Source organism: Rhineura floridana, chromosome 4 (assembly GCF_030035675.1).
Source record: "Rhineura floridana isolate rRhiFlo1 chromosome 4, rRhiFlo1.hap2, whole genome shotgun sequence".
NCBI lineage: Eukaryota > Metazoa > Chordata > Lepidosauria > Squamata > Rhineuridae > Rhineura > Rhineura floridana.
Genome location: NC_084483.1, coordinates 127,725,620 through 127,753,113, shown reverse-complemented (window position 1 = coordinate 127,753,113; position 27,494 = coordinate 127,725,620). Strand labels below are relative to the sequence as shown.

The 27,494-nt window shown below is 40.8% G+C and overlaps 1 protein-coding gene across 1 annotated transcript in view; it reads left to right on the top strand.

The window, feature by feature from the left end:
* Window positions 1-27,494, top strand: part of C4H6orf118 (chromosome 4 C6orf118 homolog) — a 53,743-nt gene that overhangs the window by 13,712 nt on the left and 12,537 nt on the right. Inside the window, exons 5-8 of the mRNA XM_061626372.1 lie at window positions 2,137-2,196; window positions 4,649-4,773; window positions 25,058-25,116; window positions 25,524-25,711. Coding sequence (XP_061482356.1) covers window positions 2,137-2,196; window positions 4,649-4,773; window positions 25,058-25,116; window positions 25,524-25,711 — 432 coding nt within the window. The remainder of the gene's footprint in view (window positions 1-2,136; window positions 2,197-4,648; window positions 4,774-25,057; window positions 25,117-25,523; window positions 25,712-27,494) is intronic.

Below are 27,494 nucleotides of genomic sequence, written 5' to 3'. Positions count from 1 at the left end.
AAATGAAGGCACAGGAGGCTAGTCAAGCCCCACCCCTTTTTACTGTAAAACTTGGTGGGAGCAGCTTGAGTGCATTTTTTAAAATTCAACTTCAAACAGATTTCGCAGTTGATCGGCAGATCAACCCCTTCTCCCTCCAGGTGTGGCTAAAGGAAACAATTTGCTGTAGGCGATCAGTGTGTTCACAACCTGAATTCAGTGTCTACATCTTCTGCTGCTACCAAATGGCTTGATGATGTAAATGAGATGTTATCATCAGGATTCACTCTGTTCTGCAATTACAGAATTCTCACTCTCCACAACTTGCCTTGGTTTTTTAAAGTAGAAACTAATAAAAGCTTACTTGCAGTTGACACTCATTGACACCCCACATACCTAAGATGTTAGAAAACAGAGGTTTTAGCCCATTCAGGCAGTTTTTCATCATCATCATGCTGTAAGGTAAGGCACATAGGATGCTGGAGACATAGGGACTCTGTCACACCTAGCTCCCTGAAACATAAGGGGTCTAAGACCCCCTGAGACCCCAGGTGACCAAACCCCTGGGAAAGGCAAGGAAACTGCCTACTGTGTGCCTGACAGCTGTTCCTACCTAAAAGGTAGGGCAAAATCAGCAAGTGCATGGATCTCAGGTCCTCAGTAGCAATCCTTCCTAACTTCTTATGTTTCAATTGAAGCCCATAGGGAGACATCATGAAGTAACACTGCCCATGGGACTTTTTCAGATCAGGAAGCAAAGACATGGGGATATTCAAACAATCAGTGAGACTGAGCAGCTGGGCAACAAGACAGGTTTAAGAGCTGTTCAAAAACTGTAAATTATAGTTTTGTAATGAAGTTTACTGGAATTTACCTTCTATCCACCAGTTTTATGATGTAACTGATAGGATCCTTCTCTTACCAAAGGAAGAATTCTACTGATGATAAGGTTAACATCTGAAAGGCTGCCTGTCTGTGTAAACCTATAAGATCACTTACAGTTTCTGGAGAAATTATGCTTGTGACACCCTACAGAATATTGTAGGGTGATGACTTGAAAATGGGCATTTTCTGCTGGTGTCCATGATCTTCCCTATGGCATATGTGAAGCAACAACTACCAATTGCTTCATATGACTTGTAAATACATATAATTTTGTCCAGGCTTTCTCTGAGCCATAAGATCAGACCCGTTTTATATGTTTGGATCCCCTGAATTCCTGCTGTAGTTGTTTGATATGCTTTTACGCTGCTGTTTTATTGGTTTTAGGTTGTATTTTTGTTTTAATGATATTGTTTGTTTTTATATTGTACACCCCTGACAGAATAAAAAAAATAAATCACTTATAAATGCTTTTAAGGAAATACAAAATAATAATAACAACAGTCTTTTGTCTCCAGGCAATGGGTCCTTCACATGGGTCTCATATATACTGATCTTCCAAGCAAGTTAAATTACTTAATGATTGGCATGTACTGAAATAAATTAATGTCTTTTAAAACTTGTATATTTCTTAATAGTGGTGGAATTGGGACCTGCCTATACATTAAGGCATTTGGGTTGTGGTGTGTTATTGCAATAGGGAATATTCTACATTCCATATGTCTTGATTGATGAAAAAGAAAAAAAAATAGTATGTTTGTTCCTTAAAAATTGAGTGAAAATTTTAAAGTATTTCACACTTAAATCATGCTATTTCAATATTCTCAAATGAGTACCTATGTTGAAGCTTTGGTAACATGGAAATATTTTTATATGTAAGGCTGCAAATCCTAAGCACATTTTTTAGGGAGTAAGCACCATTGGGCACTGTACTCTTGTTTCTGAGTAGGCATGCATAGGATTGTGCTGCATGTGATTAATTTACCAATTAAGTAAATAAAAGCCATTGGATTTATAAAATGCACATTCTTGAAGTATCTGACAGCTAATTGTGTTAGAATCTCACTAATTTAATAATAGTTTTCTGGGTGATTTTTGTTCAATCCAGTGCATTACGAGAAACTGTAAATATACTTTGAAGATCAGGAAGGAAAGAGTGAGATGTCCCCCCTGCTTTCTAAAGGCACAGTCTAGGACCAAAGAACATCTAAGTACAGCCTCTAAACTGCATCAATATCTGTTTTTCTAACATTCTTATTTGACTATACTTTCCAGAATGAATATGAACTCTACATGGTGATCCTGCTGGATTCTCTCCCTACAATGCAATACAAAGCAAGTTTTTGTTTTGTTTTGATATACAGCAGTGTCTAATTCTGTCTGGGTCTGTGCCATTGTTCCTTTGTTGTAAATATAATGGATGACATTGCCACGCATGCTTTATGTAACAAATGTTCCCAGCATCAGGCAGCACATACTGAAGCTCAAGTTTCTCTTACTCTTACAGCTGAGCTAGCATTCCTTTCCATGTGTGCTCTATTAGGCCTGCCCTACACTTTTGGTAGAATGAAGTTGTACATTGCTGAAGGGATAGAATGGACTGTACCATTTTAAACTGCAGGCGGAAGAATCACATTTTTAAATATTCCTCTATATTAAATACAGATAGATCATGCAGCAAACAAACAAACAACAAAACAGGCAAAAGAAACAGGAAGTTTGTTACAAGGGGGAGCATTTAAAAACGGCATCTTTCACTTGTAGTTTGAAGTGGTACAGACCACAGCCTCATTCTTCTGCATGTTTAGATCTGGCCTGTGTGTTGCCTTCCCATGTTGTATGTTGCTCAATATTTGTAATTTGTCTTGAAACATATACAGCAACAATATCTATCAAGGCTAACTTCTAGGTCACAAGAGAATTACTGCAGATGTTATAGTTCTTTTCCTCCACACACCTTGGTAACAATTCAGAATCTGTTAATAAGACCATGTTCATCCCGTAATGTGTGAATATACCATCAAACACCTTAAACATAGGACGGTAGTCAGCATTAGTCATACTCAGAAAAGACCCATTAAAATCAATTAAGTAACAGAATTAAGTGACTAATGCTGGATATCACTTAGAACTTTCATGCTACTTCACACAATGCTTTTCAATAGAGTCAATTCAAATATTCAGCAGAGAGTCATTATGTTGACAAATCAAGTGATGTACGGACAAGTGAGAACTGCTCCTCATTCTGTCTGTATTAAGAAATGGATGGTATTAACAATAATGTTGCTCATTGTTCTCCATGGCAAATGGTTAGCAATGTCTGTCTAATATCAGCAAGTATCCAGAGAACTGTACAGGGAAAGTTCAAAATAACATGCTGCCATACCGTATCATCAACCAATCTTTACCTTTCCCTCCTCCTGCTTGTAGCACTTGTGCCTCTCTGAAAAGTATCTTCGGATGGTTGGGGTAGGCTACCAAACATTATGAGGCTGCAGCAGGAGGATGGAATCAACCAAAATCAGGAACCTTGCACAAGTAGGGCAAGATTCTTCCACCCAATTTTGAGTGATCCCTACTCCTATCTAAGCTCCATAACATACAGCCCACAATGTAAAGGCTTCCCTGAGAACATAGGAAGCTGCCTTATACCATCTAACTCAACATTGTCTACGCTGACTGGCAGGACCACTCCAGAGTTTCAAGCAGAGGACATTCCCAGCTATATATAGAGTTTTTTTTAAAAAAAGTTTTAATCTACATATATTTGAGAAAGTTGTTTGTTCGCAGTGCATTTGGACACCCTTGTAACCAAATTTTGCATTGTGGTTCCTGAGATTAAGGAGCAAGTTTCTGTCTATGTTTGGGTACAACTGGATGCCATTTTGAGTCAACATGGTGTACTGAACCTTTCAAAACTGCATTGATTTTAACCACTGAACTGCACTGATATTTTTGTTTCTTAGATTTTCCCGAGCACCACCGGGTATGAGGCTGCTAGTAATTTACATTCCACGGAATATCATAGTTTCTACGTGGTGTATAACAAGGATACAGTATTCATCACAGTATCAGTTAAAATTAACCATAAGTTCAGAAAGACTCATTTAAAATGCCTGTTGAAATAAAAAAATCTCCATCAAGTGCCAGAAGTTCAGCACAGAGGGGATCTGTCAGATGTGGGGAAGTTCCATAGAACTGGGCCACAGTACCTAACACACAGCACCTGGGGAATACAAACCATGCATCTGAGCCATGGGAGGCCTTTAACAATGACTCTCCCAAAGACCTCAGTGATCAGTCAGTGATATTAACATATCAGGCAGCTCTTAAAGTATCCTAGACCCAAGTTGTTAAGTGCTTTGTAAATTAATACCAGAGAAATACCAGGGATTAAACCCATGACCTTCTGCATTCAAAGCAGATGCTCTATCATGGAGCTATGGCTCTTTCCCTGATCTGGAGAGATTTTTCAAGGAGTTACAGGGAGCTGGAGGAGGGAAAGATTATGTGAGCTGCTGTCCATTCATAGTGTTAGATTCAACCTTCTCTGTTTATTTCATGAGTGGTTTCATGCTGGTTTTACTTTTGGAAGAATTAAGACTTACCCCATGGAGCAATTCATTTGCAAGCTTCCATCAAAGTGAATGTACATAAAAGACAAACTGAAGAGATGTCCTGTTGTCCCAGGGAAGAAAATAGCATAAACTGGTTTTGCTCATGGCTCCTAACCTTTTCTCTTGCTGGAATATCCTAATGTTTTTATTTGTGTTCCACAACAATATAGACTTTGCAGAAAGAAGTAAAAGGCATGGAGAAGAGGATAGTGATGACTCATGATATAGAAGAGAACAGGCATGATGTGCAGATTCTTGTGCATAAATCTAAATTGGCTTTAGCAAGAAATGAAGAGTAAGTTGTGTAAGTGTGATATGTTTATACAACATATATATATATATATATTCACTAATAGGCAAAAAACCTTGCAGTTTAAGAATGTACCTATAGCCCACAACTATTTCTACCAAACTTTAAAAAGCAGGGAAATTGGGCAGCTATAGTGAATGCACCAGGGGAGCAGGAGACCTGAACTCCTCTCTGAGATATTGGACTGCCCTACAAATTGGTCAAAATGCAAACACAATTTGGGTTGGTCTTTCACAGTCCAATCCACTTGCTGTGTAGCTTGGAAGAATTTGGTAGCATGTGCCTCTGAGCACAAGATGGAGAATTATATTTTTGTATGTTTGTTGGTGTTCTTACTTTGCTTCTTTCCTGTGTTACTAATGTTTCTACAGAGAATCTAAACCATAAAACTTCCCCCCCTCCTTATTCAGCCTAGAAATCTGTGTCAAATATATTTTTATTAATTTCAAAGCCTTTTTATTGGTCATTGTCATGTGATGGTGAAGACAGCCTTTTGTGTTTTATATTGGAGGTTATGTTCTATTTCTATTTTGGGTGCGTTAACAGTTGAATCTGAAACTGCAGTTTGATGTAAAATCAGACTGATTACAATATGTTGCTACTTCAGCAATGACTCTAGCTGTTGGGAAAAAGACGATGCATGTTTTCAGCCTGCTATGTTTAAACCACTTTATTTAAGGCAAGGTGTTCACGATCAATTAAAAACATAGAGCACACCTAGAATTTTGCTAGAATATATTTCACTTTCCACTGTTTTATCTTGTGCAAATTGAGACACTTCTGAGGTCCACTGGAGACTATTTTGAAGAAGTCAGTGCCATTATTCCACAATTACGTTTGGAGTTTTTTTAGTATAAATTTTGCAGCGTTGGTGTACTTCACATATTCATAGAAACAAAAGCAAAAGAAAATGATTTCCTATAGAAAACTTCACTAAAATTGCAAAGTAAATCAGACGTATTTAAAGTGACCATCTGAACTATATCAACTGTCTTAATAATGTTGCTTCCTCCCAGCTAAAACAATATCAGCACAGGACATATCTTCTTTCTATTATTTGGGCTGATTACAGGTGTTGCCACCACTCACCATATGCTCAGAGGCACATGTTACCAAATTCTTCCAAGCTACACAGGAAGTGGATTGGACTGTGAAAGACCAACCCAAATTGTGTTTGCATTTTGACAACTTTGTAGGGCAGTACAATATCTCAGAGAGGAGTTCATGTCTCCTGCTCCCCTGGTGCATTCACTATAGCTGCCCAATTTCCCTGCTTTTTAAAGTTTGGTAGAAATATCTGTGGGCTATAGGTACATTCTTAAACCGCAAGGTTTTTTGCCTATTAGTGAATTTCCCTGCTTTTTAATCCAGGAGGTAAGAAATGGGATCCTGTGCAAGTTTGCTGAGAATGGATTGATTATTTGCATGCTTATTGAGTTAAGTACACACACACACCAGGCAATCATGCTTAGGATAGGTGAAACTGACCACAGGGGATGGGGAAGGGAGGAGGGGGAGGAGGGAGGGGTGGAAAGGCAGAGGGGAGGACTGGGATGGGAGCAGGCAGGAGGGGGAGGGGAGAAGAAGGACAGATTTGGTCGTTTGCATGTTTATTGAGTTCAGTGGGATTTACTCCCATGCAATCATGCTTAGGATAGGTAAAACTGACTGGGGGGGAGGGCCGGAGGGCTGGAGTGGGCAAGGAAGGTGGAAGAAGGAAGAGGGGAGGAGAAAGGGAGAGGAAAGGGGAAGGAGGGAAAAGGCAGGTCTGATCATTTGTATGATTATTGAGTTGAATCGGATATACTCCTATGCAATCATGATTAGGATAGGTAAAACTGACCAGGCTGGGCCTGCCAACCAAGACATCTTCTGTATCTTTCAAAGTTGGGCAGGGGGAAGGGACAATTCTACCTTGTGGTTTTTCCCATTACAATGTTGCAAGAACACCAGCACTTGGCTGACTTTCTCTTCTCCTAAAGATACAGGATCAGTCTCAGGCCCTGAACCTGGCAACCCTACTTCCCACCCAAATTTAAAACAAAGCTGTCCCTGGCCACATCCACACCAGGCCTCTATTACACTTTGGACAATCATTATTTATTTATCTATTTATTTAGTCTATTTATATACCGCCCCATAGCCGAAGTTCTCTGGGCGGTTTACAATAACTAAAAACATTAAAAACAAATATACAAATTTAAAAACACATCTTTTAAAAACAATTAAAAAGAATTTATCATGGCTTCTCTCAAAGCCATGGCTCAAAGCCAATCATGGCTTCTCCCAAAGAATCCTGGGAAGTGTAATAATAATAATAATAATAATAATAATAATAATAAATTTAATTTATGTGTCGCCTATCTGGCCAGTGGCCACTCTAGGCGACGTACATACAATAAATACAGCAAAATACAATACAATAAAATACAGTGTAACAATATAAATTGTTAGTGAAGGGTGCTGAGAGTTGCTAGGAGACGCCCTGTTTCTCTCACAGACCTTTAATCAGAGTGGCTGACTGTTAAACCATTCTCTCAGGGGAATAGGAGTCTCCTCTCAGCACCCTTCACAAACTACACTTCCCAAAATTCTTTGAGGGAAGCCATGACTGTCTCAAGTGAAATCAAGTCTGGTGTGGGTGTGGCCCTCTGATTAGCCAAGCCCAGCAGCTGTGAGGCTTTTAGAACACTGACAGTTGGTCCTTACTGAGCATGCCCCGCATTATAATAGTGTTCCAGCCAAAATTTCTTAAATTAATTAAAAATCAACCAGGCATTTTTTAAACTGCAGTAGATGAGGGTCAGAGTATGGGGCAAGGTCAGTATTAGGATTACAGGTACTCTGTGAACATGGCTGATTTTTAATGAATTTCAACAATGCTGTGATTAGTAGGAGCCAGCATGGGTTTGTCAAGAAAAAATCCTGTCAAACTAATCTCATCTCTTTTTTTGATCGGGTCACTAGCTTAGTAGATGGTGGAAATGCTGTAGATGTCATCTATCTAGATTTCAGCAAAGTGTTTGACAAAGTCCCCCTCGACCTTTTGATTAGCAAACTGGTCAAATGCGGACTAGATGGAAATACTGTCAGGTGGATTCACAACTGGTTGGAAAACCGTACTCAAAGAGTGGTCGTCGGCTCTGCTTCGGACTGGAAGGAGGTTTCGAGTGGAGTGCCACAGGGTTCTGTCCTGGGGCCGATACTCTTCAACATTTTTATCAATGACTTAGATGATGGGGTGGAGGAAAGCCTTATGAAGTTTGCGGATGATACGAAACTGGGAGGGTTAGCTAACACAATGGAAGACAGGAATAAAATCCAAAGGGACCTGGATAGACTAGAAAATTGGGCTGAAATTAATAAAATGAAATACAATAAAGACAAATGCAGGATTCTGCATTTAGGCCACAAAAACAAAATGCACGGGTACAGGATGGGAAATACCCGGCTTAGCAGTAATGCGTGTGAGAAGGACCTTGGAGTTGTAGTGGATCGCAAGTTGAACATGACCCAGCAGTGTGATGCTGTGGCAAAAAAGGCAAAGTCGGTTTTGGGCTGCATAAACAGAGCTATAGTTTCCAGGTCGAGGGAAGTAATAGTCCCTCTATATTCTGCATTAGTCAGGCCTCATCTGGAATACTGCGTTCAGTTCTGGGCGCCTCATTTTAAGAAAGATATAGACAAGTTAGAGCAGGTTCAGAAGAGGGCGACGAGGATGATAGCCGGTATGGAGAACAAGTCTTATGAGGAAAGGTTGAAGGAACTTGGCATGTTCAGTCTGGTGAAGAGAAGGCTGAGGGGTGACATGATTGCATACTTTAAGTACCTGAAGGGCTGTCACATAGAGGAGGGTACAGATTTGTTCTTTGCTGCCCCAGAAGGTAGGACTAGGTCTAATGGTTTTAAGTTGCAGAAGCGTAGATTCAGATTGGACATTAGAAGGAACTTCTTGACAGTAAGGGCAGTTTGGCAATGGAACCGACTGCCTAGGGAGGTGGTGGGATCCCCTTCGCTGGATGTCTTCAGGGGCGTCACTACCTGCGTGCGGGGAGTGCGGACCACACCAGGGTGACACCATGAGAGGGGGTGTCACCCAGAGCCGCCGCTCCCGCCCCTAGGCAGCAGGAAGCGGGGCAGGCGGACAGCGGCCTTGTTTGTGCGGTGCGCGCACAGCGCGCTAGCACGTGAGGGAGGTGTGAGCGTGAGCGCTGTGAGGGAAGGGCGCTGGGCGTCGTTGCAGTGACTGTGACCAGGCTGAGGCACGTGAGGGAGGCGTGAGGGAAGGGCGCTGGGTGGTTCTCCTAGCAACGGGGCCTCGACTCCAGCGGCGTTGCAGCCTGTTGGACGAGAGAGGATCGTTTGTTGCGGCCATTGGAGGGTCTCGGGGCGCTGTTACGTTGAGCTGCTTTTCTTTTGGAGTTCCAAACAGCCGCGTCTATTGCCCGCGTTCCAATGGCTCTGGCGTCATCACCCTTGAAAGTCTGCGTCGTGGGCTCAGGAAACTGGTGAGCAAGCGGGGGGGGGCATTGAGTCGAGAAGGTACTGGGGCATCGAGAGGAACCTGCGCTTCCTTATCCTCAGCCCTGGTTGCTTTGATGTCTAGAGGACAGGTGGGGGTGGGGGAAATCAGGTGTTTATTCCTCCCCCCGACTCTGTCATTATATTTCTTTCCTATCCAAGAACCCACTGCATGGCTGCAAACAAAAATGACAGTCGGAAAAACGGGACACGGGCAGTGATACTTCTACTTCCTTGTTGGACAGTAGAACTGTTACACCCCTTAAGAACTTTTTCAAATGTATTTAACGCCTGATCGTACAGTCTACCCTCTTTTATTTTTTTAATGGAAATATAGTTTTTCCCACATGGGTAAGAGTTTGGGGTTTTTTTTAGCGCTTAGATGCTGGGCCTGACTGCTCGCCTTTTCTTCTCGTTCTGGTTCATGATGCCTTAAACCTGATGCAAAATGATGGCCTTATGGCATGACAAGTTTGCATGTCTAACTGAGACGGCTTGCAAAATCAACACACATGGGCACGATGCAAACCCACAAAATTCAGTGCAACATTGTTACGTTCAAATAGCGAACTCATTTTCTGTGTGAGGAATCCTTGTGTAGCGAAAATGGCACCATCCACGCACAAGAGAGAGCTATTGGCAAGAACGCCAAGATTTATAGAAAAATGAAAAAAGTGGGGTGGGTGAGAAATCAAAACAGTCCAATGAAGAATGAGCATGCTCAGTGGTTGTGGGAATGGTGACTGTTGTGGGAGGGAAATGGAATGGAAGTATCCTAGAAATGGATATGGCTGGCTGGCACATTAAGCAGGAGTGCTCCACATGTGCAACATTTTCTTGCAGGTCCCACTTGTTATTTATTTTGTGTGTTTGTATATCATCCCCCCCTCGCAGGGACCCAGGATGAAGTATGTTTCTCTCCCCCTCCCTTACTCCACTTTATCCTCACAGCAACTCTGAGTTTTGGCTGAGAAATAGTGACTGATCCAAGGTCACCCAGTGAATTGCATGTCTGAGTAGGGATTTGAATCTGGCTCTCATGGGTTCTAGTCCAATATGTAAACCAGTATACACCAGTGGCTCTCATTTGTTTTGCATGATGGTGTCTTTCAAATGAATGTGCTCTAGATATATAGTAAAATGAATGCAGGTCCATCATGTTTCACTTTTTGTGACAAGACCATGCCCCACAATATCTTAAATACTCTACTTACAAACTAGATGCATTTGTTTCAGAATGCTATTTATTCTCCCCAAGAGCATTGCACGTTTCCCTATGTTGTTTGTAATCTGAATGTGAGACCTAAATTGGCTAAAATTAACATCTTGATTTTAATAAATATACACTTAACCATTCCATTTTCTATCTCACATTACCAACATTCATGAGTGATGCTAAGAAAACCTTCTACTCTAGTAAGTATTACTTGTAGAACTCCCCTTTGTCAGCTTTGTCTGCATGCTTTCTTGGAATACATGGAGAGAAAGGGAGATCACGCCAGCGAGCACCACCCTCAGCCTCTGTAGATTTGTCAGAAGGTGAGAAAGCACATGGAAAAATGCCCTGTCTGCATACATGCACATAGAGCCCAAATTCGGGATTTGGATCCCTAGCCCTGTTCTCCCCTTATCCTCCATATGTACTCAGCAATTGGAGGAGGAATTGGAACATGCCAGCTGGCCCCAGCCCAAACATCTCTGCAGATCTATGGGTCCTACCCTTTAACCCATGTGCATTCATCTAAAGTTGTGAACAGGGTCATCTGCACAAACTGGTATGTGTATATAAGTTTTCTTGAATTTCAAAGCTTGATGTGACCAAGGTTCCCAGTAGCACATAGAGCTCTGTGCATACATGTAGTTTCCCTTCTCACCTTTGTCTGAGATTTATGTAATCTATCTATTTAATCTAATCTCTGAAGCACCTCAAAACAATTTCATAATAAAATCAAAACATACATAAAACAACTGCACATATAAAAACAATTAGAAACCATTACATGTATGAAAATAGTTAAGACAATTACATTTTTAAAAAAAGGCTTAAAAACATATTAAAAAGCAATTCCAACACAGACTCAGACTGGGATAAGATCTCAACTTAAAAGAACAAGTTCCTTATCACTTGAGGCTGTGGTTCTCTGCACACTTCCCAGTTTGAGTAAGCCCCATTGAACACATTGGGACTTGCTTCTGAGTAAACAAACATCGGATTGCACTATAAATATATTTACAGATTGTGTAATTTATAAACATATTTGAGAGTCATGTTTATATAAATATTTCTTCATACTGTGTCCCAGTAAGTATTTAATTTCACACTATGATTGTAGATGATTTTTTCCTCTACATTTTAAGTGTGCCCTTCTTCCTGGGGGTGGTCATGGTTCTCCATTGTTTTCATCCTGAGGGGAGGATAGGCTGAGAGATGGTGAGTAGCACATTTAAGGTCTCTTCACCTCCCCCCCCCTTTTAATTTGTATTTATTTTATATTTCTCCAATATCTTCCCCTGGCTGTTTTTATGTATTTTAAATATTTTTAGATTAAATAAATAGGAAATCATAATTGTGAACCTCCCTAAAAGCAATTTACCTATCCTTATGTTTTGGCAAAGTGATGGTGTGAAGGCATGCTGGTAGAACAAGAGACCATGTTTGAGGCATGTTATAAGGTGTTTGAGGACTTTGTCACACATTACTTTTTGAGACCTGTAGATTCATGTTGGAAAGAACACATGCACGTATTGAATGGTGGCTTGGGTGCTGTTTTTTCAGTCTACGCTGCATACGTAGGGAAGGTGATACATCATCTGGCAGCTAGCTTCATAACGTGAGAATGAAAAACATTTGGATCACCATTCACTTGTTTACTTTTCTCATTATTGAGACCACTTCATATATTACTTTTTCATACACAGAAATTTAATCTTTGTATAGGAAAAAGTATTTTGTAAAATATGAAGGACAGTGGCTGCCCAGTCAGTATAACCACTGTACAAGATCTACTCAGCCACTGTAATTACCTTTTTGTTTTGAGTACCCTTTTGTCTGGGTCTTCGTTCAGGTGTGTATCCAACTTTGATGTGCTTATGGAAGGGATGTGCAAGTAGTGCCCCCCCGCAAGTGTGGAGGCTTGGACAAACATTGTGTTATGGAAAACCAAAGTCTGTGTGAAAGTACATATTTGGGAATGCCATCAGTGTAATCCTAAACACATTTAATAAATAATATCAAACTTGCACGTCACAAAATATATGACGGTCATGTCCATAAGCACCAGGAGGGTAGTCGCCCAGGGGATCTTAGTCCCTCTGCTTTTTTGGGAGCAGGGTCCCTATGTCTCCAAGCATCCTACAGTCAGCATGAAAAGGGAGTGTGTTAGTCACTGAGAAGAGTCTTCTAATATGCTTCCTTGCCTTTCCTGCTGATTGGAGCCAATCAGAGTGAAAGGAGGTGAGTCAGCCACTGAGAAGACTCTTCTCAGTTGCTAACGCTCTCCACTTACATGCTGATTGGCTCCTAGAGATGTTTGTTGTTGTGAGAGAATGCATTAACAAAGATCTCATTCTTAATCCAGGAGCAAAAAAAGATGTATTGTGGCTGCAACTATCATGAAGGGACTCTGCATTTCTGAATTTTCTACTAAACAACTGATAAATACCTATGTAACTTTGTGTCTGGAGACTTATTATTAAGAATCACTTTCCATAATTGTAAGGAGGTATGTCCACACGCAAGTCCCAGGCACCTAAATGAGGGGTGAGAGCAGCATAGGGACATATGACCACTACATAGACCACTTGAAAATTGCTAGGGTCTGAAAGTATCTGAAAATTTACTATGGACATATGCAAGATAATTAACTCCCATTAGTGATAAGAGCAAGAATTTGGGCTGTGCGTATGATATTGTAATTTAAAGGTGTAATTTTAATTTTGCTAGTTGTTTATGTCACTACTATTGCCATTACATTCAGTGATATATGGGAATTACGATTTACGAGTAACATTAGTACAAAAAACATTACTAAGGATTCTGTATGGTCTGGTATGGGAGGAGGTCCATGGGGGTGACACCATGCGTTACCGCACCGGGTGACACCAACCCTAGTGACGCCACTGGATGTCTTCAAGCAGAGGCTGGACAGCTATCTGCGGGAGATGCTCTAGCTGTGGATTTCCTGCTGTGAGCAGGGGGTTGGACTCGATGGCCTACAAGGCCCCTTCCAACTCTATGATTCTATGATTCTATGATTATGAGCTCTGGCAGAAAAAAGTCCAAAAGGGCTCTGAGGTTTTTCTCTCTCTCTTTAGACTTTGAACTCTCAATTCTCTCTGACTGTTTTGTGTATCGCCATGAAAATTGAGAGGGATGTTAAGCAAGCGTTTCTGAGTTCAGGACTATATGTTTTGTAAAGTTTTGTTTTGAAATGAGCTTATGGGAAGCCTCAGAATGGCATGGGGGGATATTTTCCATTTAACATTGCGGAATGTGAAAAATCCCCGCTGACTATAGTATACAGCCACTCTCGTGGCTGTATAATATAACTCCTTTAGTTAACCAGGGTAGGCAGTACTCTCATGGATCACATGATTTTCTAGGCCTAGAAGTGGATTTTTCCAAATAATCTGACCTGTCACTAGTAGGGATGGGTGTGAAATTCAACTCAGTTCACACTGATAGGTGAACCTTCCTAATTCACACTTTGCACAACATATGAACCAAAACACAGCCATCCTTCAAAATTCACACTTTTCTGAATTTTGCAGTGCAGTTATCCAGGCAAGTAATATATACAAAAATGCATATACTAGGATAAATATATTAGTGAAAATAGCATACAAGAATGCATTATATAAGGGGAAATTGTTTTGCAAAAATGTGTATATTAGGCAAGATTACATACAAATATGTGTATATTAGGAGAAATTTACATTAAAATATTGCTGCATTTTCATGAGGACTTTTTTAAAAAAAATCAGAAACTGATGTAGAAATATAGAGAACTGAACTAAAGAGTAGAAAAATGAGAAACAGAGAAACTTAAGCTGGCAGATTCACCCATCCCTAATCACTAGAGATCCCCACCTCCTGTATGCTCCACTATTATCTTTATGGTTAGCCAGGTGTGGCCTGTCAATAATGCTATTAATGTGGCAGAAATAAATTTCCAAGGGAGGTAAAGAGGTGTACTTGGTGGTGGCAGGAATGTCTTTTGTAGATCAAAATGGCTCATTCTCTTTACCATCTCTCTTATTGCATAACAATTCTTTTAGCACAAAACAAATGTTCCTGTTTTCAGCTTTGGAAATATATAATGTCTTAGACTGCAGTCCTGTATGCAGTTAAGCAAGTCAAGTCCTAATAACTCTAATGGAATTTAAACAGCCTATGTGAAGAATTGTAGCAGTGCAGTGCAATTCTGAAAATATTTACTCACGGTTTCACTCAAGTCACTGGGACTTACTACCTGTGGCTCGTTGGTCTTTTCCCGATAAATGCAGAATATGAACATGTCTGTTACATCCAAAAGTATTCATGTCTTCAGAATATCAACAGATTTTTTAAAAAAAGAATTACTTTGAAATCCCAAGTTAGATGCCTCAATTGTCTGCCCTAAAATCTCATGGGACTGTTACATTCATTCATTCATTAATTCCTTCATTCATTATCCTGTCCTTCCTCCCAAAGGAGCCCAGGGCAGCCAACAAAACAATTGAACAACAATTTTAAAAAATTCTATAAACAATTACAAAACTTATCAAAACAGTTAAAACTTTCTTTAAAAAACCAGCTACAGATAAAAACATTCTAAAAACAATTGCAAATAAAAACATTCTTCATCCAGTGATCTCCCGATTTCCAGGAACAGTCTCCTTCATCCATCAAATGCCTGGGAAAACAGGAATGTTTTCAAATCCCTCCTAGAAGTCAATAATGTTGGAGACAGATGCACCTCACTGGGAAGGACATTTCACAAATGGGGAGACTCTGTCATGGGTCAACACCATCCAGGCAGTTGCTGCTGGTTGTGTTGCTTTACTTAAGGTTGCTGGACTTCTGATTACAAAAAAAACCATTTTATTTGTTATTTATGTAGAACACTGCTGAGCATAAGACTTCCAACTAAGGCCTTGCTTCCTTCAGCTCAGTCACACCCTGATCTGCTGACCTGTTTCAGCCAGTCTTGACTAGCAACATTTGCTCTATAGTTCTTAAAGAGACAATTAACTATTCCTACATCTCCCCTTTTTAAAACCACAAAACAAAAACAAAATAATGTTACATTGAAACATAAACATTAGTATTGCTCAATAAGTCTTTCTGGTGCTCGGCGTAATCTGTTTGATCTGCATGGTGCTATTCCAGTTTCCTCTGTCACCTCAGGATATAGTTCCATTGGTTCCTCATTCTTTTCCAGTGTACCACTGTTTGTAGGTAGCTTGTTCATGTCTTGTTGCTGATTACTGATCCTGTCTTTTGGCCCTGGAACATGCTGCAGATGTCTCCTGTTATGGCAATAAGAATGCCCATCATATGCCTGTACCTCATATGATCTTGGAGCTACCTCCTACAAAACACATGCCTTCTGACTCCATGAGTCACCACCATGAATACAAACTATGTCATTGGATTTCAGTAACTGCAAGGCCCTAGACCCCTCATCATAGTACAGTTTCTGTTTCAGTTTACTCATGCTTTGATATTTGCAGAGATCAGTAACATCCTTATGACAGTCCCTTACCAAGCCAAGCAGTCTAGTTCTCACCTTTCTGCCAAATAAAACCTCAGCAGGTGACAGACCATGTACCAAAGGTGCCGATCGATAGTTCAGAAGAGCCACATGTGGATCTCCACTTGAAGCAGTGGCTCTTTTCAATAATCTTTTTATGATGTTCACCCCATTTTCCACCCGCCCATTAGACTGAGGGTATCCTGGGCTTGATGTGACATGCCTAAAACCACAGTCATTTGCAAATTTCTTGAGCTCATATCCTGAAAACTGAGGGTCATTATCCAACATGACCAGATGTGGAATCCCATGTCTTGAAAAAATAGATTTAATGCACTGTATAACCTGTGGTTCTGTAATACCTTCTAACAAAACCACCTCAGGGTAATGTGAAAAACCTTCCACAACTAACAAATAATCCCTGCCTGCAATGGTAAACACATCAATTCCCACTGTATACCATGCATCCTGTATGTCATTCCCCATCCACATGGGCTCTTTTTATTCTTGGGCTGATATGTTTAGCACGTATTACATTTGTGGATTGCATTTTCTATATCCAGATTCATAAGAGGCCAATATAATACCTCTGTAGCCCTTCTCTTGCATTTTTCAATGCCCAGATGATCCTCATGGATTCTCTCAAGCACATCCACTCTTAAACTATTGGGGATTACAATCCTTTTATCCTTGACCAAAACACCATCTATCACTTCACAAATTGAAAATATGTGCCAGGGATGCGATGACCAGACCATCCATAGGTGACAGCATTTATTTATTTATTATTTTATTTATACTCCACCCTTCCTTCCAGCAGGAGCCCAGGGTAGCAAACAGAAACACTAAAAACACTTTAAAACATCATAAAAAGACCTTAAAATACATTAAAACAAAACAACGTTAAAAACATTAAAAAAAACTTTCAAAACATCTTTAAAAACAGAAAGGGTTAAAAACATATTAAAAGACATATTAAAAGCAATTCTAACACAGACGCAGACTGGGATAGGTCTCAACTTAAAAGGCTTGTTGGAAGAGGAAAGTCTTCAAAAGGCACCGAAAAGATAGCAGAGACATCTATTACCTGCTGCAACATCTCATCCTGTGCAGTGGCTAGCGCAATTTCTCCCCCATTTCATCTGAGACTGGGAAATACTTCCTTATCTCATTGACAGGTACAACATCTTTTTACAGTTCAGCAGCAGCAGAAGTGTCATCAACTGCCCTGGACAATGTGTCCACAATAATTATATCCCTTACCTGGTTTGAATTTCAATCTCAAATCATATAATTGTAGCTGGGGAAAAAATCTTTGAAGTCTGGGAGGTATATCAGCAAGTTCCTTTCTAGAAATAGTGACCAAAGGCTTATGGTCTGTTTCCACCACTACTGACCTCCTATAAATGAAAACATGGAACTTTTTGCATCCATGCACTAGGACCAATGCTTCTTTCTCCATTTGTGCATATATCATTTCTGTTTTTGTGAGACCCCTAGACGCATATGCTACCGGCCTCCAATGATCACCGTATTTTTGCAGGAGAGTGGCTCCAATAGTCTCTTTAGAAGCATCGGTGGACAATTTTGTCTCCCTGTTACTGTCAAAACACCTTAGGACAGGAGCTGTTTCAGTTAAGTTTCTTCAGCTTTGCAAAGGCTGTGTCCATATTTGCATCCCATGTCAACTGGGTATTCTTTTTTATGAGTGCTCTAAAACTAGTAGTATGCTCTGCCAAGTTTCTAATGTACCTTCCTACTTCAGCTATCATCCCTATAAACGTTTGGATCACTTCTTTATCAAGTGGGGCAGCATGTTGGAGATTGCCGTAATTCTGTTTGGGTCAATTTGTACACCATTTTCAGATATCCTTTCCCCCAGGTATACGATTTCTTTAACTCTAAACTTGCATTTCTCCCTGTTGAGTTTCAGCCCAGCTGCCCCTGTCCTCTCCAAAGCATCTTGTAACTTCTGATCATGCTCCTCTTCAGTTCTGCTCCACACAAGGATGTCATCAATGTACACTTTGACTCCAGGAACCCCATCAAATATTTGCTGTACAGTCCTATGAAAGACTTTGTAGGCTGACTTAAGGCCAAATGGGAGTCTGCAAAAACAGTATCTCCCAAAGGGTGTATAAAAAGTGCATAACCTTGCACTTCAGGTAACCAATGGTACTTGCCAAAAAAACTGAGGATGCATCCAAAATTGAAAAATATTTTGCACCTGGTATCTCACACAATATATCCTCTCTAGTAGGCAAGCTGCCTTTTAAAATATTTATTGAGCTCTTTGGATCAAGACACAATCTAATTGTTCCATTTTTCTTTTCTATGATTACTAAAGAGTGAACCTATTCAGTGGGTTCTTCTAATTTTTCAATAATTTTTTGAGTTACCAATCTGTCTAACTCTTTTTTAACTTCCCTTTTAAGGCCAAAGAAACCTTTCTTGGAGCATGGATGACTGGATGATTAAGTTCTGCTAACTCAATTGTACATTTAGTGTTTAATATACAAATGCCTTCAAAAATCTGCATATTGATCTTCTATAAGCAGGCCCTTAGCATTAGTTACTATACAAACCCGTTAGATGAAACCTAATTCTTGATGGGTTTCTAAACCAAGGATTGGCACAGTATTTCCTAAAGCTATTACAAAAGTTATTATTTTGAGTTGCTCTTTAAACTTTACCTCTAGTTGATATACTTCTTTAGTGGGAATAACCTTCCCATTGTAAGCTCTTAATTTTCTTTGAGAAAATTTTTGGCTTTTTGTATACCTTTTCTACAAGTACTTCAGGAAGCACATTTACTTCTGCCCCTGTGTCCATTTCGTAATTAATGGCTCTTCCATTAGTCTCGAGTGCAACAGCCCAGTCCTCTCCTTTCTCTGAAGCCACTGTGCCCACAAAAAACTCCTCCTCAGTATCTTCATCTGTACGATCTTGATACTGCATTAGTTTGCATGCTTTGTCTTCTCCTCTGTGGTTGCTGCTCTTGGCTGCAGACCCTAGCAAAGTGGTTATATTGGTTTTATATGTTTCACCACTTTCCTAGTGCAGGACATTGCCTATTCATGTGATTTATTCCACATTTTCTACAAGTCGAGGCCGTTTGCCTTGCTGCCTCTTCTTTTGGAGTTTGTCTGAAGAATCCTGTTCTTGCTTGCTTTTTTACTTCTTGCTTTTGCTTGCTGTGTATCTGATCTACTGCAGCTGCTTCTGTTTTCCCTTCCATTATGTCAGAGTTTGAAGAATAACTTCTGATGCTTGGCAAACTTGCACTGCTTTGTCTACAGACAAATTTGTATCTTCTAACAGTCTTTTTTGCAGTTTTGAATCTAATCTCTTATCAGAGACTTAGTAAGCTTCCCAAAGTTACAATTCTGATTCATCAACTTCAGGTCTGTTAGGAATTCTTCAAAAGATTCACCCTCTTTTTTAATTCCTTTGTGGAACTTGTATCTCTCAAATTTCTCATTTGTTTTGGGTGTATAAGAGTGCAAATATTTGTAAAACTGTCATAACTTTTTCTCTCATCTTGGCTTAGCTGCACGCTATTAAAGATATCCACAGCCTCATTTCCAGTTATATTAAGGAAAATTGCTATTTTCTGCTCATCACCCTTTATTGCATAGCCTGTTTCTTGCATATATATCTCAAATCTCTGTTTAAATTGTTTCCAAGATTTAGCAGCTTTACCTGAGAGTTTTAGCTCCTTGGGTAGTTTTAAGTGGTCCATGGCTTCAGCAGTTTCTTATCTTCTTTTTTTCTTTAGTCCCTCTTGTTTTACTTAAGGTTACTGGACTTCTGATTACAAACAAAACAATTTATTTGTTATAAATGTAGAACACTGCTGCGCATAAGACTTCCAACTAAGGCCTCGCTTCCTTCAGCTCAGTCACACCCTGATCTACTGACTAGTTTCAGCCAGTCCTGACTAGCAACATTTGCTCTACAGTTCTTAAAGAGACAATTAACAATTCCCACAGTGGTGACACCACTAAAAAGGCCTCACCTGCTGATCATAGGGTCTGAGATGGTTGATGCTTTCAGATAGTTGGATCCCAAGCCATTTAGGGCTTGCTAGTACTAACACCTTGAATGGGGCTTGGTAGCTCACTGGCAGCCAGTGCAGTGCCAGTCTAGCAAGCTGCATTCTGCACTAGCTGCAGCATCCAGACCATCAAAAAGTCCCACATACAAAGCATCACAGTAGTCCAGATGGGAAGTTACCAGGGCATGGACAACCGATGCCAGGCTATCCCAGTCCAGGAATGGCTGCAGGTGGTGAATCAGCCTCAGCTTGGCATAAGCACTCATAGTCACAGAAGCCACTTTGGACTCTAGTGACAAGTTGGAATCCAGGAGTACCCCAGACTATGAACCTGTTACTTCAGAGGGAGTACAACCTCTCCCAGAACGGGTCATACACCTAGTTCCCAGACTTAGGAACCACCCACCCACAGCACTTCTGTATTATCAGAATTTAGCTTCAGTTTATTGGTTCCCATCCAGTCCATCACTGCCTCCAGACACCAGTACAACACCTTCACTGCCTCTCCTGATTCAGATGGAATGGAGAGACACAGCTATGTGTCATTAGCACATTGATGCTCCAAATTTCTGGATGACAACTCCCAGCATGTAGGTATTAAATAGCATAGGAGTCATAATGGACCCTTGTGGGACACCTAGGGATGGGATCCATTGGCTGGTGCTGGTTCAAAAGCATTCCATTCACCTAACAAGTTGGTATTGATTCAAATTCATTCTTTGTCTGCAAGCTGTTGCTTTTATTAATCCAGGTTTTTTTCCCTTGGAAAAAATACTGATATTAATATCAATATTTTGGGGAAAAAATCAATACATTGAAATATGCCTTCTGTGTTAAATTTTACCTTTGTAGTCCCTTTAGTACCACCCCTATATAATATGTATATATGTGTGTGTGTATATATATATTGTATTTTATGTATTTTAATTTATTTTAATGTTTTTGTGATTTTACTGTTTACAATTTTATTATGTACGTGTTTGATTTTATTTTTGTAAGCCGCCCTGAGTGCCCTATTATAGGGTAGAAGGGCGGGATAGAAGTATTTTAAATAAATAAATAAATATTGATATTAATATTTTTATATTTTAAAAAAATCTGTTTCTGAAAATAGCTGTGGAAAATCACTACATAAGAATCCGATCTGCAACAATAGAGAATAAGCGAATTAATAGGAAATTTGGTACCAAATCTGAATTGGGCGGAATTCTAGCATATCCTAAGAGACACCACAGCCCCAAAGCCATGGAATTGAGCAACAATTAACACAGTATCTTCAACTCCCACCTCCTTCAGTCACTCCAGAAGGACACCATGGTTAATGATGTCAAAAATCTCTGAGAGATCAAGGAGAACCAACAGGGTTGATGCCCCTGTCTCTCTCCCAATAAAGGTAATCAATCAGAGCCACTAAGGCTATTTCAGTGGTGAAACCAGACTGGAATGGATCTAGATCATCTGTGTCCTCCAGGCAGACCTGCAGCTGGTTGGCCACCAATCACCTAGCCCAGGAATAGAATATTTGAGACTGGATGGTAGTTTTCTAAAACCTCTGAAACCAGGAAGGATCTCTATAAGAGGGGTCACACCATCACCTCTTTCAAGGCAGTGGCATTACTTCCTACTGTAATGAGGCATTGACCACTCCCTGGACCCATACAGTTAGTCCTCTCCTACTAGATTTTACCAACCACAATGGGCACAGATTGGGAGGGCACATAGTAGGCCTCACTGCTACCAGTGTCCTGTCTACATCTTTGGGTTGTAACAACTGAAACTGATCCCACAGGGCGTAATTCAGCGGTGCTCTAGGGACCTCCAACAAGTGTGAATCAATTGTGGCATCAAGTTCAGCATGAATCCGAGTAATTTTCCTCTCAAGATGATTTGCAAATCTCACAACAGGCTCATCATTCATCATTGGCAATCACTCGTGGCCAAGTAAGATTGTCTTCCAAGATAAGGTCTTTAACAGTGGGTCAGTAAGTGACTGTGGAGGCCAATTCTGAATCCACACAGCCTCCCACAGTGAGGACATAGGTTTCCAGATGGAAGATGGTCGCGATGAGGATTTGTTTGACATGCCTTCCGCTTAGCTCGTTTGTCCCATTCGCCCTGTATTTGTGCTTCTTCAAAGTCCACAGCGCCTTTGATAATAGCCGACCTCCATTTGGGACGTTCATGGGCCAAGACTTCCCAGTTGTTGATGTTCATGTTACATTTTTTTAGATTCGCTTTAAGAACATCTTTAAACCTCTTTTGCTGTCCACTGATGTTATGTTTTCCATCAAGTTGTGTCGTATCCAGGTTGGGACTCAGGAACCAGACCAGTTGGTGAAAGCAATTCAGTTTTTATTAAGTAATATCCAGACAAATACTACGCCTTCTCATGAAGTTTCACTACGAAACAACCTGCGACTTGAAAGAGAGTTGACAGAACAAGGAATCACCAGGCCCCCTGTCCCTTAAGAAGGGGGCAATCGAGCGCAAATTCTCTCACTCCACCTCAAAGTGCTCTCATCCACACCCCTCCTTTCCTCCCTCTTTTGCCGCCTCTTTAACTGCCGTCTTGTCCGTGGTGAAGGGGGTGCTACAGCCTCCTCCCCTTCTGAGGACTTTGACTCAGGTATGGGGGAAAGCGGGGGGGCAATGCTTAAAGCATCTGGCTGCTTCTCCTTGTTTTTCCCTGGATCAGGAGGGGGTTGGATTCCCCCTTGCCCTCCCTCCTTCTCCAACTGCTCTGAGCTCGAAGGGGGAGGTGGCGTGGGAAGCTCTCGGGAAGGATCTGTGTTGGTTGGACTTTCAAGGTCTTCGCTGCCAGACAGTCCTATCTCTGGGCTTCCCTCCCCCTCCTCTGCTTCTCCTTCACACAGCTCTGGCCAAATGACCCCCTCCCTCTCCTCATCTTCTGAAACATCAGGGCCCCAATCCTGCATCCTGACAAGTTGGGAGTAAAGTAGCTGCTTTGGAAGACTGTGATTAGGCATTCGAACAACATGGCTGGTCCAGCGAAGTTGATGTTGAAGGATAATTGTTTCAACACTGGTAGTCTTTGCTTCTTCCAAAACGCTAACATTAGTCCATCTATCTTCCCAAGTAATTTGCAGAATTTCCCGGAGGCAGCATTGGTGGAATCTTTCAAGAAGTTAGGAGTGGCGTTTATAAATGGTCCATGTTTCACAGGCATCCAGTAAGGTCGGTAGTACAATGGCTTTGTAAATAAGCATTTTGTTCTCCCTGTGAATATCCCGATCCTCGAACACTCTACGCTTCATTCAGGTGTGACGTTGGAGAACATTGATCACTTCCCCTATCTCGGCAGCCATCTCACAACAGGCTATTGAGTGGTTGATGATACCATTCCACAGTGAAACTAGGGTCTTGACAGGAGCATCAGCCATGCTACCTGGAAAATTCCTGAGGTAGCATCCAGAAATAACTCAGATTTCATCAGTCTCTGGGGATGGACCAATCTAACTAGTCCTCCACCCTTGCAAAGGGGAGCAGGTCAGTCACAGCCAATCCAAACCCCTCCAGGGCATGATCTGTCTATGACAATGGGGCAATATTCATCCCCCTGATCACAAGATCCTTCCCAATTCCATCTGTAGGAAAAACCGGATCTAGGGTATCAACCTTGACTGATGCTGCACAGAATACCACGGCAGGCAAAGCTTGGTAAGGTCAAGACCCCCCCAGCTCATGATCATTTGTACATCTCTGATTAATCAACTTTCCTAAGTAGCTGGCATTGACAAATTTTCAGAGCACAGTTCTGGTTGCCTCACCTGAGCAAGGATACTGTAGAGTTGGAAAAAGTTCACAAAAGGACAACCCAAATGATCAAGAGGATGGAGCAATTCCTTCATGAGGAAAGCTTACAACATTTGGGGCTTTTTACTTTAGAGAAAAGATGAGTAAGAGGTGACATGATAGAACTGTATAAAATCATGCATAGCATGAAAAGAATGGATAGAAAAAAGTTTTTCTCCCTGTTTCATAACACTAGAACTTGGAGACATCTAATGAAGCTGAATGTTGGAAGATTCAGGACAGACAACAGAAAGTATGTCTTCACACAGAAATATAGAATTTGCTCCCAAAGGGGCAGTGATGGCCACCAACTTGGAAGGCTTTAAAAAAGGGTTATATAAATTCATGGAGAATAAGGCTATCAATGGCTACTAACCCTGATGGATATGTTGAATACCAGTTGCTGGAAACCGCAGGAGAGGAGAGTGCTGTTGCGCTCAGGTCCTACTTGTGGGCTTCCTATAAGCACCTCACTGATCACAGTAAGAACTGGATGGGCAACTTACATGATCCAGCAGACTCTTCTTATATTGTTAGAGCTGTGAATGTGAATTTACAAATTCCCAAAAATAATTGAACTGGAAAATCTTACTTACATTGTTAACCCAGAAATGGACATCTGCAACTTGTGGAGCTGCATGAAGCCTAGTATGATGTGTACTTATCTACTACTGCTTATTTAAAACAAAATTTAATATCCTTTGAGGGTTCGCATGGTATGCATGTTTTCCTTTATTTTGTTAATCATCTTTCCATTCATTGTTTAATTTATATTCTGCTTTATGTCCTATGCCAGACACCCAGTAAAATATCACAAAATGTAAACACTGAAGTGACTGGAGAATGTGGGCCTTGTTTCATTGTTTATATTTGAGAAAGGGCAATCGGTAGACGCTGATTGCTATCCTGTCTTGCATTCATCCAGCTAATAAAATGCTGGATGATATGAGTGAGCAAACACACCGTAATGCCAGAGTGCAGATTTGTGGTCATGTTGCATTTGTAGTAATCCTCATGTAAACACATTCAACAGGATCAGGTCTTTCACTATTGCTTGGGTCTGATGTATGCTGTATGAAGCGTAAAACACCACTGCGGCTGGACCAGAAATAATTAGAGGTTTCTTTTTCTTTTTTCATTTCAGACTCAGAAATGAATTAGAAATGGAACTGTGGGTGAGCCAGTCTCACTCAAGAATGGCAGGTGAGTAATAGCATGACTTTGGGGTTGGACTCAGTGGCCTTCTAAGCCCATTCCAAATCTACTGTTCTATGAACCATGGTATGATGTGTTGGGTGTTTTATAGCTCAGACAGAAGAACTGTAAAATCAGTGGCTGATGTCCAGTGTTAGTTATATTCAGAGTAGACCCATTGATTTCAGCGAGTCTATTCTGAGTATGACTAAAATTGAGTATCACCCAGAGTCTTGTGCTGTAGGTCTGGATACTTTATGTAGCTGAAAGTCTTTCTGCTAAGGGAAAGCTATTTCACTGCTTTCCTCTTCTCAAAATCTGCCATTGTGTTGACCCTGTTTTGCTTTTGCCACTGGATTGTAATGCTGTAGCCACAACGCTCCTTCCAAGTGACCATCATTTCTTTGCACCTGCAGAAAAGCTGTGTGACCAGGCAGGGAAAGCAGAGTCTCCTGTTCTTTCCAGTGGTGAGCAGCTTGCATCCTTGAGGTGTCAAATTCTCATGAAGTGGGAGGAGATTCAAGCAATGGAAAAAGAAATTAAAGATACTATGACTTTTGCTGGCATTGCAAACATCAGAGAGAAGACTGTTAAAGAATTAGAGGTAAGATCCAAGGGTATAATGAAATGGTAGATGGGGATATCACCATCCTCTATTAAGTTGGAAGTGGAAAGTCTTGGTTTTCTTTTTAAAATTGTTTTCAGTTGTATCAATTGCATGTTATGCATTTTTAATTTTTTGCTTTGTAAGTTTTGGAGCAGACTAGAAACTGAAATAACAATTTTTGCTTACAAATAAGACGCTTTGATGTTTGAAATTTAAAGGCCTCATTTAAATGTAACAATAAACTAGGGTTTATTATTATGAGAACATGCCTACGTAAGCCTGACATCATGCACTCTTTCCTCCCCTCTTCTCCCCTCCTCTGATGAGCTTGTGTCTGATTGAGGCCATGAGGAGAGATCAGAAACTTTTGCTATCAAAACTAACCATTGTAGCATTTTTCCTCCCGCTTGGCTATGGATCACTCAGAAACAAGCCACCTTGAAACTGTGGCTTAGAAAGAGTTTGTCTGCATAAACCCTAGTTACAATTAACCCCAGTTTAGAATTTGGAAGTATTGCTAAACTGTGGCTAAATCAAATCAGAAACTAGAGAGAAGCAAAAGTTTATAATCTCCACTTGAAGTAGGGAGCTCATAAATGATATACTATTGTTTATGGTTACATCTGACCCAGACAATGTCTCAGATTCTATAAGAGCAGATTGTGCAAACACTCCCTTGTTCTCTCTCCCACAGTATCCGCCCTTCTGATATAGTATAAAGCTTCTATTAGACTAGACTGAGATTGTAATACTGGTTAGGGTCAACAAATGAATCCATGAAAAGGGGAATGAAAATCTCTTTTCCCTCAGGTAGGCTGTTGTGCTGCCTAGCATCTGAAAGCAGGAATGCACAGGAGTCAAGACTTATTTATTCTATTTATTTATTTTTTGATTTATATCTCGCCGTTTCTCCCAGCAGGAGCCCTGCTCCTTCCAGTCCTCACTCCAGTCCATTCCTTCCTTTGTCCAGGGCAGATATATCTCAGCCTTAGCTCTCTTCTTTATCTTTGTGAGTGGGTTATTTAAAGTGTGTTCATTGTTATTTCAGTTTTTTAAAAAAGATTTTGGTGAGTGCATGTCTGCGGTTGTGGACCATTTCCCTTGTTTTTCTGATGGTGGTGGTTTTTTCACTGCTCTCCAAGTTCACTGCTGTGCCTTTCCCTCTTTTCTGTTTGCCTAGCTCAGTTCTAGGCCTGCCTGAAGCCCCATGGCTGTGGCTCCATCCCTGGAGCACCTGTTTCACCTGTTTTCACCTCTTGAACCATATCATAGTAGCTTGCGGCTGCAGTTTCTCCCTGGGACCGACTTCGTGGCACTAGCACGGGTAGAATGGACTGTTGGTCTCACCTGAAATGTGGTTTTCCTGGTTATCATGCCATCAGGATGCTCCCTGTGTGGAGGCTGCCTCTAAGCTTTTACATTAGCAATTCTATTGCTAAAATTATCCCTAACAGTTTTATGAGTCAAGATGCATTGCATATGTTTTCTATTGCTGTACTGGATATGTTTTTTGCTCTCCCTCCCTGCTGTCTTCTCCTGTGGTTTTTGACCTGTGTGTGACTGTTGAGAAGATACCCTGTGTCAGTCTCATCTGGAATGGATTGGAGTCTGCAAAGAGCAGCTCAAGCCTTGACTCTTGGGCATTTCTGCCTTCAGATGCTAGGTGGCACTAAAGCCCGCCTGATGGCAAGCTACCCAGGAAAACTACCTTTCAGATGAGACCAATGGTCCATTCTAGGGGTGTGCACAAAATCTTTTACATGTACCCCCCAAACAACAA